This window comes from Pseudopodoces humilis, chromosome 2 (assembly GCF_049639895.1).
Source record: "Pseudopodoces humilis isolate 2021_Gansu_Grassland_sample_001 chromosome 2, ASM4963989v1, whole genome shotgun sequence".
NCBI classification, from domain to species: domain Eukaryota; kingdom Metazoa; phylum Chordata; class Aves; order Passeriformes; family Paridae; genus Pseudopodoces; species Pseudopodoces humilis.
The window spans coordinates 50,634,952-50,652,500 of NC_142201.1; the positions used below are offsets into that span (position 1 = coordinate 50,634,952).

The following is a 17,549-nucleotide window of genomic DNA, read 5'->3' on the forward strand; positions in this document are numbered from 1 at the left end:
GTGCATTGTGTATTCAAAATAGAAATTTTAACATTACTTCAGAGTGCTTTTCTTGAATGTGTAAAAGTGCAAGAAAAGGGAAGCTACCTGAATTTCCTCTTTATCTGATACATGAAATCTTCTTTATGTAAGGAAAAATTTGATTCAGAGCATTTAAATAATAAAATGTAATTGGTTTGTATTGGTTTTAACAATAAATATTTTAGAATAAAAATAGGACTATTAGCTCCTAAAACAACTGCTTTTACATGTTAAGAAACCAAACATGAAAATTGGAATATACCTATAAATTTTTAAGTATAATGTAAATCAAATAACACTTAATTTTATCCTGGCTGCAGAGAATATGATATCTAATTTGTAGGAACTTGAGCATAACAGAAAAAATTCCCACATTAGAATAACTTGTATATATGCACACTTCTTTTTATTTTTTCATTTAGAATGAGTAGATCTTAGGTCAAAGTATAGTTGACCTTCTTTATTATGGCTTAACCATCTTTATATTAGAGGACACTGTGTTCCGCCTCATTAATTAGTTCTATCTATATGATTAATATTATTTGTTTTAGCTTTTAATACAGATTTTATATAATGACCTTAGAAGCTGCTAACTAAATATGGTAGGCTGTAACTTGGAATCATGTCTTTTTTTTTAATAATATGTGATCCTATTATATCTCTTATCGTGTATGCTTCTGAGGTGCAGTTTGAAGCTGATAGCAGCCAAATGCTCATGTGAATTAACTTGTGGCATGTAAAATAGTTATCTACACACGACACAGAGGAGGTAGTACAAACTTTATGTTCATGTTCGCGTGTGTAACAGGGAACTATGTATGTAGTGTGAGATTAACTTGTTGCAAAATGACCATGGGGCCAGGTACAGGGGATGGGATGAATTTTACTGACTTCTTGGGCATAATGCATTGGCTCTATTTGAGATAGTTACTTTAGTAACTATCTTTAGTGAGGTGAGTTGTACTTTGGAAACATAAATGTATGCGTGACAAATAAGCCTAGGGTGACTATTTGTGATGCAGACTTTGTTAGTATGGACAATGACATCTAGTCAGATGAATTCTTGGTCTTTGGCTGGATGTGTGGTTTGGATTTACATTGAGGGGTGAATTCCTAGTGATGCTTCTCAAGCTTACTCTTCAAGTAAGGCTAGATTTTCAGAAGAGGAGGAAAAAAACCTTAAAAAAATCAGAAAGTATGTCCAGCTTGCCGATAATTCAATTTGATTTGAACAGTTTCTTGCATGTCTGTTTATTTGCATGTTCCATGGGGTTTTTTGTATACTTTGGAAGGATATTTTGTTTGTTAGATCAAATATTCATTGTGAAAACCAAGCTCTTTCTTCTGTGGACAGAGATTGACTTTGTCTGTTTCATACACTTGTTTTTAATCTCTGTAATGGCCCAATCCATTGACACCCACTTCCTGACTAGATCACTGTACTTTATGTACTGCTCATGATTTCAAACTATTAGATCTCTTGTGGAAGTACTGTTAAAGGATTACTTGGAAGTCTCCTCTTTGGCTTCCTGTCAGTTATCTCCTGCTGTAGTAATTTCACGTAGAAAATAGGATACTAAAAATTAAGCCAATTCAGTATTATTGTCAGTTGAGCTCTCTGTTCATTTTATGCTTTCAGTTGTCAGTATTCTTGTGATGGGAGCAGCAAAGTAGGTACAATGAAAAATTGCAGAAGTAAAAAGTATAATGGAAATCAAATTAACTTCAATTGGTCCAAGAGGTAAATAAGTTCAAGGTATTCACAAAGAGAGAAGACATCTTATGTAAATATCATGGATTCTTTTCTTCATAAGAAAGATGTCCAAGATTTAAAATAATAGAGCAGTTAATGCTCTAATCAAAACATTTGAACTCCTGAATTTTGATTTGAAGTGGATCTGTGAAAACAAGATGAGAAAGATGTCATGTGCATCAGTGTGAAGCTAGCAAGATCTTTAGCAACCAGTGATAAGGAAATATAAATAAAATTTTATAGCATTCAGTCAGTCAAATTACACACTTATAGAAGTGACTAAGGAAGTTAGGAAATAACTATTAGTCCAGTTAATTTTGCAATTCCTAGGTCTAAATGTTCATTTAGAATGTCTTACTGTCTTTGAGTAAAGCGGAATGAAAAAGTAAAACTGTAAAAATAAAATATTCTGTTTGCAGAAGATATAAAAGATACTCAAGTAACTAATTTCTTACACTTACTCAGCTAAAGCAATGTCAAATTAAATGTGACATTTTACAATAAAGTTATTCCTGGAATACATCTCACACAGGTTCAAAATAAGTCAGTGAGGAACTGAAGAAAGAAATCTGTGTTTTGATCACTTTTAAAAGTGATTTTTATAATTCTACCACCAAAAAGGCTTGGAAGACAGGTGTCTTCCCACAAAGGTTGGAAATAATATAAACTAGTCCTTGTTACCACGAACCCCAATAGGTGAGAGTAGTGCAGGTTCTTGTTAATAGATTCCTTGGGGCAGATTAGAGTGAAATGACACTAAATGATCCATGTTCGTAAATGTACACATGTAGGGTTTATTTTAGGATAATTTGGTTGAAATGGGGAGCACATATGTAGCCATTTTCATTATTATTATCTGTAGCAATACAGCAATATAAAAGCATAAAAAAAACTCTTAAAAAAAAGGAAAATAATAGAAAGATATCACCACCCACTGGCATCACAACAAGACTTGATTGTTGCAATTTTAGTGTCTGTTGGCTGAAGCTATTGTGGCTGTCTTGATCTGTCAGGAACAGGAAAAACCCACAAAACACCAAAGTTCCACAGTCATATATACTCAGGTTCTGGTGGGAATGCCCAGGTTCATCGCCTGAGGTGGGGAGTTTTCAAACTGAATGATGTAAGGCTGTAGATCACAGGACACTTCAGGTGTCTTTTATGATCCATGACACCTCCCAAGATGCCACAGCTGCCTCCTCCATCAGCACAGTTGGGTCAATTATGGCCCATCAGAAGGGGTGAATACCTTCAGACAATGTGTGAATGTCCCAGTACTTTCTCAGAGGGGAGTTTCCATGCCTGAGCCATTGTGAAAAGGGCATAGACATGATAGAAAGCACTAGCCCACAGGCAAATTGGCAAGATTTGCATCTTACCAGCCTCCTTCCTTACCTTTTTCAACACCCAGCTGTAACCTTCAGTGATGAGTGTGTGCCATCTGCACCTGGGGGTCAAGTGGGCAATTGTTTGAGTCATTAACCAGTCCAGTCTCTCACACTCCTGATTAAAAGATGCTGCTACTGCTACTACTATTATTATTATTATTATTATTATTATTATTATTATTATTATTATTATTATTATCGCTATCATTATTGTTATTATTAGTATTATGACGACTGTATGAAACAGTTTGTGTCATTTATACTTTCCCTAGGATAAAGTTAGGCTGTTCAGGGACACTGGATGCCCCATACCTGGCAGTGTTCAAGGCCAGGCTGAATGGGGCTCTGAGCAACTTGCTCTAGTGGACAGTTCCCCTGCCTGTGGCAGGTTGAAACTAGATGGCCTTTAAACATCTCTTCCAACCTAAACAATTACCTGAAGTTACCTAAATTGCCTAAACTATGGAAAGTATGACCTTGAAAATAAATTACTTTATCCTCTGCACTTCAATGACTTAAAGCACAAACATCTTTGAAGGAGTTTGTTCAATACTGAAGAAGATCAAGACAACTAAATAGTTGAAAAAATTATATACCTCTAGAGCGAGACTTAATTGCATGTCTAGAGCTCATTCTATGACTAAAATTAAAGGATGACTAAACCAAAGAGATGAGTCTTATGGCAAGGTAAACTAGAACATAGAAGACAGCTGAGATTAAATACTTGTAGGATAGAAATAGGCAGGAGGTGAAGACTGCATGCAAATCTGGTTTGGTTATTGGAAGAACATGTATTCAGACTTCATCAGAAATGGTCAAGAATTTTGTTACTAATGAACAAGAATGGCAAAGAATAAAGAATATTTGTGGGAAAACTGAGGTGTTGACAACCTAGAAGATACCACGTACTTTTCTGTCCTCTTAGGAGCAAGATTATTCCTACATATGTTACCTGAAATGTCTTAAATAATGATGCAACAGTTAAACTTCACCAGCTTTGTGTTTTGATATATTTTGAGGAAGGCTTTTGGTAATGAAGCAATTTTCAAGCAGTGAAAACATGCTGCTGAAGTAAAAATAAAATAGGCAAAAAAAGAAAATAATATTGTATAACTAACTGTGTGAACAGGTAAGAGGACAAAGAAACATGATATAGAGAAAAAAGTATTTCTGGCCTCCTGAATACCATTACTGATGTATTAAAATAATTATTTTTAAAAAAGTTACTTAAAAGTAACATTCAGAGTAAGACTTTATAGTATTTGTCTATTTGAGAAATTTAGAAAAAAGTTGATAAATATATATTCTCTTGTTTTATTTGAAGAAAGACCAAGACAGTGTGATTTTATGAATGTTATGTAATATTCTGGAACAAAACTGGAGTGATTTCAATTCTAGAGATAACATCAATCTCATGTGTTAAAATCTCTGATATTGAAATCTTTTACCTGTTTTTTACAGTATAAAATAAAATACCCAGTGTCACAGGAAAAAGTCTGTTATTTATGAAATGGGCTTGACATTGAGGGTGTGCAATTTGTCAGTGGAGTAGGAGTACAAGAAAGGGTGTTAGAGTTCCCTTAGAGTGAAAATTTCTTTGTGGTAGGAATATTTTTGGAGGAGGTAAATATCATATTCTTAAGTGTTTAGGATTCATTATTTGGATCAAATTGTAAAGAGTGCCAAGATAAGGAATGCTTCAGATTTGTCCCCTGAGAGTTTGTTGTCCACTGCTTAGTAAAGCCTCTGGTTCTGATACATGAGAGTCTTAACAATTCTGAAATGTTGGTCAACCATATGCTAAATTGCTGCATATTACCTAAATTTTTCACACTACTTTTTACCTGTGAGTATCTGTAGAAAGAAATAGGAAAGCAAAAAATGGAGGAAAAAAATAGCAAGAGGTTATACACTAGATTCTCCAGAAACATCTGCCTCTGGGAGTAGGCAAGTTTTAGAAAAAATATTGGGCAGTGGGCAGAATCCTAAGTGATTTGTTGCCAGGATTATAAGTCAGTAAATTCTATTTCTTTGCTGTTTCAGGTAGAGTAACTTATACAAAAGTGACATGCTGTAGAAGTGAAAAAATAGCTCTGATCTACATTATTTAATGAACACAATTTTGAACATTTCCTTTTTTGAAAAATTTTAAATGGAGTCTAAAGTTTAGTTAATATTTTGCCACAAACCAAATTAATGTTTTCTGCACAAAAATCTCTGTTAAGGAAAACATATTGATATTCCAGCACAGTTAGTTTATTACTATGACTTTTTTAGAGCAACAAAGTATTTCAATTTATTATTAGTAGCATTGCCATTTATTATTGCAGTGAATTTGTTAAACACAAAACATTGCTATAGACCAGATTGCTGATTGTGGAATTATGAAGCAAAGATATAAAAAAAAAATAGTTAAGGTACTAAATTGCTTTATTTTGCATTTCTGTATAGTTCAATCCCATGTTTTATTTGAGTTAAAGGGTATTTTACAAATTAATTGATAAAGCCAAGACATATAGTTTTCTCATGGATTTTGTCTGTGTCATATTATATGAGAATAAAACTCATTATCTGTTTTGTTTGTACAGTAATTATATTTCGTTGTCCTGTGCATTCCTTTTGCTCGCTCCATCTCATAATACATGCTGTAAAAGCACACATAAATAAATAGGATAAACAAATTAAGCTGTTTAAATAAATTAATTTACTCTGCAGCTCTGTATTCAAATCTTATATGCTCACTGGATTTCATTTTAATGAAACCCTTCTAAGAACAATACATTGTATGCCAAACAGTGAAATTATATTTTAAATGAATGATTAAATATACCGTGTTCTAATTTATATCAAATCTGTACACTGTGCATGCTTAAATCCTCCTAAATCTAAAGAAATAAATCTTCTGCATTCTGAAAACATCTGCATTATAATCCTCCTCTTGAATACCCAGTTCATGGACATATAAACACAATCAAAGTCATAATAAGCCTAGAGCTATGATGCAGTTAAGCTATCCTCATCAATGTTTTTGACTTAAAAACCTAAGACTATTAAAGTGGAATCTACTTAAATGTCTTGAAATGTTGTTCTAAAAAATCTCCTCCCACTCTATCAATATGCCCACTGAATCCCTTTGCAATCAGAATCTCAAGTTCAGCAGATGCTTTTTAATGAAACTTACCTGGAACAAATCTATTGATTAATATAGTTGGGGATGTTGCAAAATTTCTTAGGAATGCATTCAGAGAAATAAGTATTTATCTAGTGACTGTGCATAATAACATAATGATTGCTCCGAAATAACTTTGCTGTGTGAGGAATGTACTGGTTTTTTCAAGAAGATATATTTGCAACAGCAGGTTTTATTTTGTGTTATTAAACACGTACTAATTGTAATGTTTCGTTACCAAAAGCTTTTAGTGAGTTGAATGTGTGCAGTTGTTTGTTGATTGGTGGTTTAGGCTCATTGTTTTTTTCATAATAAGTTAGGTTTTCAGTTATCAAAAGGAAAAAAACAAGCAAAAAAAACACTCTAGTTTAACATCTTCAATCCTTCCAATAGATTTCCCTTATAGGATTTATTTATTTTTATCCCTATTTGCTCAAAACAACCTCACTCTCACATATTTTAGCAATGACTCTTGAGAACATTCAGCAGTAAAAAGGAAACGGCAGGGAAAGACAGCAAATTTTCTAGAAAGAACTATTCTGCACTTATCTCCCTTTGATTATTGTTACTGTTGAACTTCTGGGTAAATATCAGATATACCTATCTGCTATATACTAGCAATACTCCCACAGCAGATGTGCAATTCAAACTGTCACAATCCTCTCATTCTGGTTTTCAAAACCAAGTTTTGGAGTGTGTCATAGCTTCTCTTGTCTACCCTGCCAGGCCTTTCCCTGGATAGAAAAACATGAATGGTGGTTTTCCCCATTTTGCTGGTTTTCGCCATTTTGAAGTGACATGGCCACATTCATCCAAAAAGTGTGAATCATTCCAGGTTTGCGTTCCATGGTAAAAATAGGCATTTGGATTTCCATCAGTCATGTTACTGGTACTGGTACAGTAAGGAGGTTATAGTTTCTTTATGATCCTTTGCAGCTCCATAAGATCTCATTGCTCAAGAAGGCTCTTTGAAATTAAGATGTGGAGTAAAAGTCGACGTGATAACTGAGATAAAACAGCAGTACCTGGTCTTTATTTATTTACAGAAATACATAATTCCTCATCTTGTAAGGCTGACATCTGTATGCCAAAATGTATGCTTCCAATTCAACTGCATGATGATATGAGTAAAGAAAATGAAAAATAAAACAGACCAAAACCACAACAAACAACAATAACAAAAAAAACCCCAACCAACCAACCAAAAACCAAACAGAAACCAAAATAAAAACCCCAAAGCAGAACAAACCTCTTCTTTTTTAAGTAGTCCAGAAGGCAGTAAAAAGCCTAATAGGGTGGGCTGTGCTCATATTGCATGCTTAAATGTAAGGTCTAGTGTCCTCAAGTTTCCAAGTTTCCTTTGAGAATGCTCTGCAAACCCTGGAAACCTCAAAAGGGGAATGAATAGGTTGTCATTTGGAAGGGAGATTCAGTTTAGGGAAGTGATGTTTGGAAACAGAGGCTCGGTTTTACTTTGCTGTTTTTTCACAATGACTTTTTGTGTGGTCTAGGAACGTGTTCCAGACAGCCCTTCTCCTGCTCCTTCTCTTGAAGAGGGCCGAAGACCTGGCAGCCATCCATCCTCTCATCGAAGCAGCAGCGTGTCCAGCTCGCCTGCACGGACCGAGAGCTCTTCAGACAGAATCCGTAGGTCCCATTCTTCTCCTTCTCACCACTTTAAATTTGATTAGGTGCAGCTTGTTTTTCTAATCAAAATTCCCTCGCCTTAAATAGATCTCATATGTATCATGTTCAGAAGTTCAGCTGCAATAACTATCTCCCAACATTATGTTCCCCAGTTTACAGTATCATAATATCTGATGCTACATTAACAGGTAGTGATATAAACTGCCATCATGTCATATTAAACATAAAGATATGAGCAATGAAATACAGAAATTGCAGGCAAGAAGCAATTTGCTAGATTAGTTTTAGAACTGAACATATAGTGTAAACATTTTTAAAAGAAATTGAATTTTATTTAATCTGGTTACTCTGTTTTGATTTCTAAATTGAATTTGACTTCATAAGCAATATTTTACATGGTAGAATTGCTTGGTAAAGAGAAGAATTGGGTTAAATAAATTAAAAATGTGCATAGTTTAGAAAATTTTAAATATAAAATTTTGTAATGGTGAGAAATATGATAGAAAGAATATTATCACCTCATAGCTCCCAGGGGACAGAGTGAAATTAAACTGTGGTGTCCCAGAGTGATGCCATTTTTATCACAGTTCCATATACAGAATATGGCAAAGACTCTGAATTCTGTGATATTCAGCAATTCTGTGATGTGCAGCAATGGACACTAAGGTTCTAAATGCATACTATTTTATTGATATGTACTTAAATTCATATTACACTTGTCCATTCCCTTTAATACTGCTCTGTTGCAGGTCTTTGTGCATTTCAATCATCCTTCCACAGTGGAATTTGTCAGTAGGTGAAATGGGAGGGTTTGGCACACACGTAGAGGGCCGTGAAGGAGCTGTATGAAATAGGTGGCCGTATTGATTAGATGCAACACGTGTCCTTTAGTCTGCTTCCCTTCAGGGTCTCGTCAGATGCAGGAAGCTGACTCTTCATTGACCTTCAGATGAGAGATCTTTCATTAGTGTGTGATGAAAAATGACTTACCAAAGAAAAGAAATGAGGCCTGACTATGACAAGCTGAAAATTCTGTTTTCTTATCACTTGGACAATTCAGAGAGCAGATTAAATTGGCATCCCATATACTGTGACCTATCTATTTCCCCAGGCTTGACCCACAAGCCTTTCATTATATTTTCTTTCCATTGTCCAGTTGAGGAGAGGGAGTGATGGAGTGGCTTAGGAGGGCACGTAATTTCCAGCCAAGATCAGCCCACTGCAGGCTTCATAAGTGAAGTTCTGAAAGAAACCCTCAGAAATGTAGATTTAAATGCTTTTTCTTAATTGATTGAATAGTATATTTGTTTACAACTAATGAAGACCTTTTCCACTGTTCTCTTAAAAAAACCACAAAAAACTAGCAAAACAAACCCCAAAAATCTAAATCGAGAGATATTTAATGTTTTTGCTCAGGAATTACCCTTTTTTTAACAAAAAAAGAAATTGTACTGTTCAGCTTACTTTATAATTTACAGAGAGGAGTGGGACCTTTGCACATTTTTTCCTTCCATGTGAACATACATAACGGAGTTCCTTAAGCAGTGGATCACTTCAGTAACTTATTTATTTATAAGATAATTATTTTTGGACCTATCTGATTTGTTAACATCACACCTGATTCTTAAGTACATCGTTTGTGGTGCCAGCCAGATTAAGATGACTACTACAGGAATATGGGTTCCATATGTTTTTTAAAAAATAAAATACTCAAAATGTCATAAATCTCTTGAAAATACAATTTTTTCAGGATTAAAGCATAGAAATTTAAACTACCTGAGTTTCTGAGGTATGTTTGAGACTCATTGTTGGAAAGAGCTTTCCAGCCTGTCTGATGAGCAAATAAGCAATCCTACTGTTGCACAGAATATATGGAAAAGTGGTTTATATCATCTGAAAGGCCACAATGCTTCATTTAAGGAAGTTATTAGGGTCTGCATATTGAGAATATTTGTACTCAAGAATTTTTGTACAATGAACTAAAATTTTAACAGTTTTTATTAAATAAGCAAGAACATACTTGCAACTTTATCCAACTTTAAATATTTCCAACTTTATCCAAAGTTACTGAACTTTCTTTTTAAAATTGTTTTAAACTAGAAGTAACAGGAAAAAACTTTTCCTCTATGTGGATCCTGATAGCACTAATTAAATAACTTTATGATTGTTAGCAGTCTTGTATAATTAAGAGGAAAACCATGTAAAATAAATAAAAAAGAGTATTGTTAATATGATTTCTTTCTGCCTGTGCTTGTGCCTAGCAGCTGTCCATCAGAATGGGCTATCTATGAACCAAATGCTGATGGGTTTGTCACCTAATGTCCTGCCTGGACCTAAGGAGGGTGATCTGGCTGGTCATGATGTGGGACATGAGACAAAAAGAATACACATTGAGAAAGGTAATATGAATATTATAATTCTACTTCTTCAGTGTAAAACAAGTTTTGTCTTGGTAGCTAATTATTATACTTGCAATTTTTAATTTTTTAATTGGGATTTTTGTTTTGTTGATTTATTTTATTTCAATTTCACAAACCAAATTGTAACAGGATGTTAACTTTCTTTAGTGTTGTATTTTGTAATCTCCAAGATTAATGAATATATATATATATATATATATATATATATAACGGAGAAATTTCATAAATTTTGCAAAGTAGGATGAGTGAAAAACTGTTTTACATTATTATTACGATTCTGACCCTTCTGCAAGACTGTTTAGGTATTAAGTTTCTGTCTTTGTCCAGTTGACTTTAATGACCTACTTCCCAGAGGGACTGAGCACCGTGAAAATTAGTCCATGTGTGCAAAAAGGAAAAAGGCTAATACCAAGCCATTAAATTAGGGAATTGCATAAAATGAGGCTGGTATACATTATATAATGGGATTTAAATTTAATTGAGTATATGACCAAAGTGTTTGATCTAGGTGAATAGTCCACATGCACTTATGCTGATTATGACACCATTTCATCTCTGCTGGTATTCAAAGTCAAGTTCCTGTTCAGGGCTCTTACAGGGGGATTTTGATGGTATGGTGGTGGAATTTTGAAAGGTGCATTTTATGTTTTATTTGCTTAATATATTTTAAGTCTTATAGACTGGAAACATTTTGTTTAAAGAGAGGCTTAAAATGCAATGCATGATTTGAAAAAAAAAAAATTTAAGCTTATCAGAAAAATCAGTTCTTAGAGCACAACAAGAGAAAAAGTAAAAGGTATAATAACCAGACATTGAAACAGAGCTGGAGAAGCTGCTGTTGCTATGAAGATTTCATAATAAGACATTTTGTGACAATTTTAGTAGCTATAAGATGATACCTCCTCTGTCTTGTGTTTGAACACTGAGATATGAAAAAGAATTAAAACCTGGACAATTCTATTCTGGACAGGTGGTGTTTTTAATAAGATTACCAGAAAAATTAATGAAAACAACATTTCTTTTATATAAACCATTTAGTTTGGTTCATTGCACACACAACCTGTTTTTGCTTACACTATGCCCTCACCCAGACTGTGCAAATTGTATCCCTGCTGTGAAGTATGATATGATCAAATAGGTTTGTTTTGAATTTCCATAAATGATTTTATTTCAGCCTTTGAAGTTACTTGTTTAACTGTAATCCAACTGGAAAGTTCTGCAGAGAAGTACATATTAAGAATGGCAACTACTTTTGCATGTCATTCAGGTTTCTTTAAGTTTTTTCTTTAAAATTATGATATCCTAAATGTATTTTGCCAGGTTTTGCAAGATCTGTTCTCAGTAAAACTGCTGAGAATTCTCTTTTTTTCTCAGTCCTTGTTTAGGTCAAACCTACTTTTTCTTTTTTTCTTTTTTTTTTTTTTTTCTTATTCTTTTTCCTCTGGTCTGTTCCAGCCTACTGAATTAATGGTAAATATTCATGGGCTATCTAGATTGATAGGGGTTACTAAATTAAAAATTGTTTTCTGTCATGACTACATTTATCATGTCTCTCATATCAATCTTGTACCTTTAGTACTAATCCAATCTGTATTAAAACAAGTGATTTGACTTACAGATATTTGTGGAGATAGTAATTATCTAGTTTTGTCACTGTGAGCTTGCAATCAGGTTTTGAAACTATTTTACCCCTGCAAATCAGTCAGACTGTGACCATATTTAAAAATGCAAACACACACATGTAGGTGGTGGCGCTTTTATTGTTGAAACTCCATCAACTTCATCAGAGGAAGGGAGGGAGGAAGGAAAAGGAAAGGAATCAAAAGTTCTAAGTAAGTATCATGAATTTAAAAATGGATGTTTTTTTAACCAATCAAATTAATTTCATTGGTAGAAATTTACTAGCTGCAACTAGAATGTCTTTTAATCAAACCTGGGAACCTAGAAAATCCTAAGTAAAAAAGTAATAAAGAAGAACCTGTCTTTTCTCTTCTTATCTCCTCTTCCATTAAAGAAAATGAAAAGATGAAAAAAATCTCTGAAGTGATCTGAGATCAGGGAAAATTTATTTACCGCCAATATATAATTTAAAGAGGTAACAAAGTTGTAACAGAGGCAACTGATCAGCATACTTAGGTATTGTATTTGTATACAAATTCTGAATGTGAGAGGAGTGAATCATTTATTTGACCTGATCTATGAGCTGGATAGAGGAGAGAAAATGCCACTTACCTGTTAGAAACAGTACAAAGGAGCTAATTTACCCAGTCCACGCAACATGGTGTAATATGATTAGAAACACTTCATTGGCATTGGCAGACTGAATAAGTCTTTCAAAGATCATATGTATTTCTATTCAAAATTCAGCAAGAATTAGTATTAATGGCAAAAAATAGTTTATTTTATTAGAGTGGTTTAAGCTACCAGTAAAGCTCTTGTGCAGTTTTGTGATTTTTTATTTGATTTGTTTGGTTGTTTTTGATTTTTTGTTTGTTTGGGATTTTGGTTGTTTTTGTGGATTTTTTTGTTTATTTTTTTTTCCTTTAGACTGTCTTAAAAATCTACTTTCAGGTTCTGGTATGAGGAATTTTGAGTGACCTTACCTTCCATGGAGTCCAGTTATTATTATGATACCAACAATCAAATGAGGTTCTGTGGATCTGTCTGTTAAAGCTAGAAAGTTCACATCAGGCTCTGGGTCATTATTTGTTGCAGGAAAACTGGAAGAGATGTTGCCAATGGCCATGTGTAAAACATGGATGTTGGGGTCATTTTACAGCTGCTTAATCCATGTGTGCAGCTTTGCTGCATCCTAGCTTCATGTTGGGTCAAGACCCAATGTACACATCTGAAGTTCCACTCATTGCCTGAGTTCCCTAAGAAGGAAACTTAGGTTTGCTATGGGTATGTTGTGGTCCAGCCGAGTTCCCAGTCTGGACTAGGAAGGACTGCAGGAGATACTGCAGAGCACTTGAGCCTCACAGTTCATACATTACTCAAGATGTCATCATCTGTATCACAGGAAGTGAATTATCCTAGATTTTCAAAGGATTTTTGCTTTTTAGAAGATAACAGCTTTTTCAATTTTACTGAAAGCAGGCTGTAGAAATGCAAATGGTCCTGGGAAAAATGAGGTAAGTTCAAGTACACAATGTCAGTTCAAGTGCTTGACAGCCAAAATCAAGTATCTGATTCTGTAATCTGTAATTATGGATTATGTGATGGTGGACATTGGGTTTATTAGGTCAGATTCAATAAGGAGGACTTACGTGACATATGGGAGTCGTATTAGTAAAGATCCATTCAGTTTTCTATGTCAAGAGACTGTAAGTCTTTTCAAGTTTCTGTGGCACAAAGTTTGCACTAGATAGTTCCTCAGTTTTGATGAGGTATATTTCATCACTTTTCCTGTGCAGCTTATATGATATCCTGCAGGCCTCCCAGTCCGAAGCTGTGAGAAGCAGATTTTTGGTGTTTTTTATGGAGCTGAATACCGTTCAGTATTATCTGCTAAGCATGGATATAGCCTAGGAAGGAGGAACTAACGGAGAGCATAAAGACTAGACTGATGAATCCTGATCCTCTTTTTGCTTATTGATCTGAAGTGTTTCAAAAAAAGAAAGTTCAAAATAACCAATGGCTTAAAAGTCACATACACCCTCCTTGGAGATGTGGAGCCTAATTCTCTCCAGGCAAAAGAGAGAATTGAACTTGTGACGTATTTCCTGAGCAGTATCCTTAATCACTGTGTTTTTTGTAAAAGGGGGGAGTATATTTTAACATCCCTTTACCCTTACAACCTGGACTCAGGTGGTTTTGGGTCTGCAAGGTATTATTTATAGCTCAGTCCTACTGACAGTATTTCTGTACTTACTAGCTCCAGGTAGCTGCATACAAGTTTTTGGGGTGATATTGGAGGCAGTGGCTGCTCATACCATCATCACCACTGGAAAGTTGGTTGCTTTAACACCAAATTTAGATGCTTAAGTGTTTTATTGGATCTGGCCTTAGGGCATCAGATTAGAATTTTCTGTCTTTATCAATTTATATTTTTTTAGCTAGACACCAACAGCAAATGAAGCCTGAATGTCATGCTTATATTTTCAATTGAATATGTTATTTGAGGTGTGGGAAGGACACTCTCTTGCTGAAAATATGAATGCTGTTTCCTATAGCAAAATATAAAATATTCACCATGTTCACAAAAGTTAAAGCATTTCTTTCAGAAGAGATTTAAACTATGATATTAATGAAAATTCCACAAGTAATTTTCAGATAATCAACAGCAACTGCTTCTTGACAGCAGCAGTTAAGGTATAACTTTATCAAATCCACATATTAAAAAGTCCCAGGTTTTGTCTTTCATTTTATTTTATGTACCCCTCTAGAGGCAAGATCAGTCTTAGACCTTTGGCTAATATCTTATAAAAGAGAATCATAAAATTTCAAAGTATCCTCAGTAAAAAATGGAAAATAATTTAAATATTCTGAAGTTAGAATTGGATTTTCTTGTTAACATTCATGCATCAAAAAGGAAACTAATGATAAGTATGTCATCCTATACAGCTATTCATTCTGCATTATCAGCAGTAAATCTTCTTAAAATGTATGCACAATGTAAATATAACATGCTTATTCACCTTGACAAATATAGAAATACATATGAATATGTTTCTATAAATATGAAAGACTCAAAGGAAGTTTTAGCATCAACAAAATTCTCTTCAACCTGAGCTGTTCTCTAGCAAAGTCAGCAAACAAGTGATCCAGACCTTTGGTTAAATTGTGTTTCTGGTCTGTTAGGATTTTAGTTTGTTCTCTGAGAAAGCCCTTTTTTAAGGAGAGTACTTAGCAGTTGATGTAGAGTAGTGTTCATTGGCAGTTCTGCTGCCCAGCTGCTTGTGTAAACATATTTTATCTGTTCATTTTTGTATGAATACATACACACAGAGAGATACTTACACAATGTACTTATTTTACTGAATATTGCATTTTAATGTAACAAGAAAACTATTAGTATACCTTGATGGGTTTCTACATGCCAATACACTTACAGTTAACAAATTTTAAATCTACATTCTCATTTCACATTCTAAATCTTTTCTATTAAATCTTAATAGATTAGTTTTTAAATCCTTAAGATACTGAGTTCACACTTTCTACATCATCTAGGACTTCTCAAACTCTTAAAAATAGTAGTCAAATTTGTAACCTATGACAGATAATAAAGATCTGCTGAATTAAAAGTTTGATAAAGCCAGTATCACTTTCTACACTTTGGTTGTTGGTGTATCTTTTCACTCAGCCTGAGAGGCTCAGGAATTTTAACAGTACATTAAAAGCTATTACAGTCAATGGATTATAAAGGTGAAAAATAAAATTGGAAGTTTTTTCTTAATGTGTTGTTTTTTGCTAAGTAGCTGGAAAACATCTATTTTTGTTACATAGAAAATATAGAAGCCTTTCATATTATTGAACAGGATATGAATAGTGTGTGTAGGCAGGATGGAGTGCAGAGGTAGTATAAACTTCTGAAAGCTTTTTCTTCAGTGCAAATAACTGGATAAAATTATTTCTATAGACCCTCACCAAATCACCCTCCAATGAGATACCTCTGCAGACCTGTTTGCTACGAGGGGCCTTTATTCTTCTGGGGTAGTAGTAGTTTTGGCACATTTTATGAGAGATTTACTGCACAGTTTTCACTTGATGGATATGTGCACATCGGTTCCGAAACATTCCCGGCTAACTAGGCTCAATGCAGCCCAATTGCTCACGTGCATACTGCCTATTGTATGTTTACAGTGACTCACTTGAACCTTGGACACACCTGATTTTCTGAATAGGCTCATATGAGTTACATGTGCACACAATTGGATGTATTTTCAATCTATTGAAAAGCTCTGCATGTACAGTCCTTAGGTGTCTTGTGCCCCAAACAGCTCTGAAAGGTGTTTTATTCTTTTGTTTCTTTCTTTCTCCTCAGCTTTCATTTCATTGGTCATTATATGTACTTCATGCAATAGACTTAGAATGGTCTTTATATTTTTTTTATGGTCTTTACTGAATATATAGTGGAGAGGAGCTATAAACCCATTTGAAATAATTTGTGTGCTCATTTTCATTTTCTAAAATGAATTCTTAAATGAAAGATATAATGGTTATTGATAAGATGTTAGAAAAGACCTTTTTGTCATGTTACCACGTTGCAGTTTTTAAGTCATCAGTTCTTAGTGTTTATTTCTAGGAAAAATATGTCACAGGGAATGACGTTAAAGAAGTTATGGCATCCCACAATGAGGGGTTGTGTCTCATAGCACCATGAGGGTGATCAGATATGGTTCTGTCTCTCTAAGGTAGTTATTTCTAGTTTTAGTTTTTGCGAGAGAACAAAAAGATACATTATTTATCTAGCTGCTCTGGAACTAAATTCTGAAGACATTAAGAAATACACAATTGTTTTGTGTGAATTTAATGTGAATTTGAAGGGAGCATAGAGTCATACACGTTCTTCTTGAAAACTCACATAAGTGAATACCTTGGCTTAATGGAAATTTATCCACTAGGCTTTAATTGTACCACTTTATTCTTATGGCTACTGCTACAGAAAAGAGAGCTCACAGCAAAATTTTAAGAATTCACTTGAGACTACTTGAAGGCGCTACTTTGAAAGTACTAATAACCTGCTGTGCAATTGGTTTTATCTAAGTTGTTCTAAATACTCCAAAAAATCAGTTTTGAAAAGCCTTAACTGAGAATTGCAGCATAGACATATGTATTATTTCCTTGTAAATAGTATGGTCAATTTTATATATCTAATAATATTTCTTTCTCTTCAAAAAAACCCAAATAAATTCAACTGCCTTTTCCCTTACACTAACTCCACATAATCTTTTTCAAATTTTTGTTCTGAGAAATAACATGAGTATTACAGAGTCTGCTATCTGCATGTAATCTATGGTGAAAATGAGTTCTCAGAGATGCTTTTTCCTTGAGTGCAGATGATTTGGGTTTTGATTATTTGATACATCTGAGATGTATCAGACTCTCACAATTCAAACAGAAGCAGTTCGATTTGTTCTTACCATTCAACTTTAATTTGTTGAAAAAAACTTCTCCACTTTGATATGGTACCTAATATCTGGATGATT

At 34.0% G+C, this 17,549-nt stretch overlaps 1 protein-coding gene across 4 annotated transcripts in view; it reads left to right on the top strand.

Moving 5' to 3' along the window:
• DACH1 (dachshund family transcription factor 1) overlaps positions 1–17,549 on the top strand; it is a 353,019-nt gene that overhangs the window by 242,248 nt on the left and 93,222 nt on the right. For all 4 annotated transcript variants that reach the window (XM_088051990.1, XM_088051989.1, XM_005516415.3 and 1 more), the window contains 2 exons: positions 7,843–7,978; positions 10,243–10,377. In XM_088051990.1, the coding sequence (XP_087908116.1) occupies positions 7,843–7,978; positions 10,243–10,377 (271 nt within the window). The remainder of the gene's footprint in view (positions 1–7,842; positions 7,979–10,242; positions 10,378–17,549) is intronic.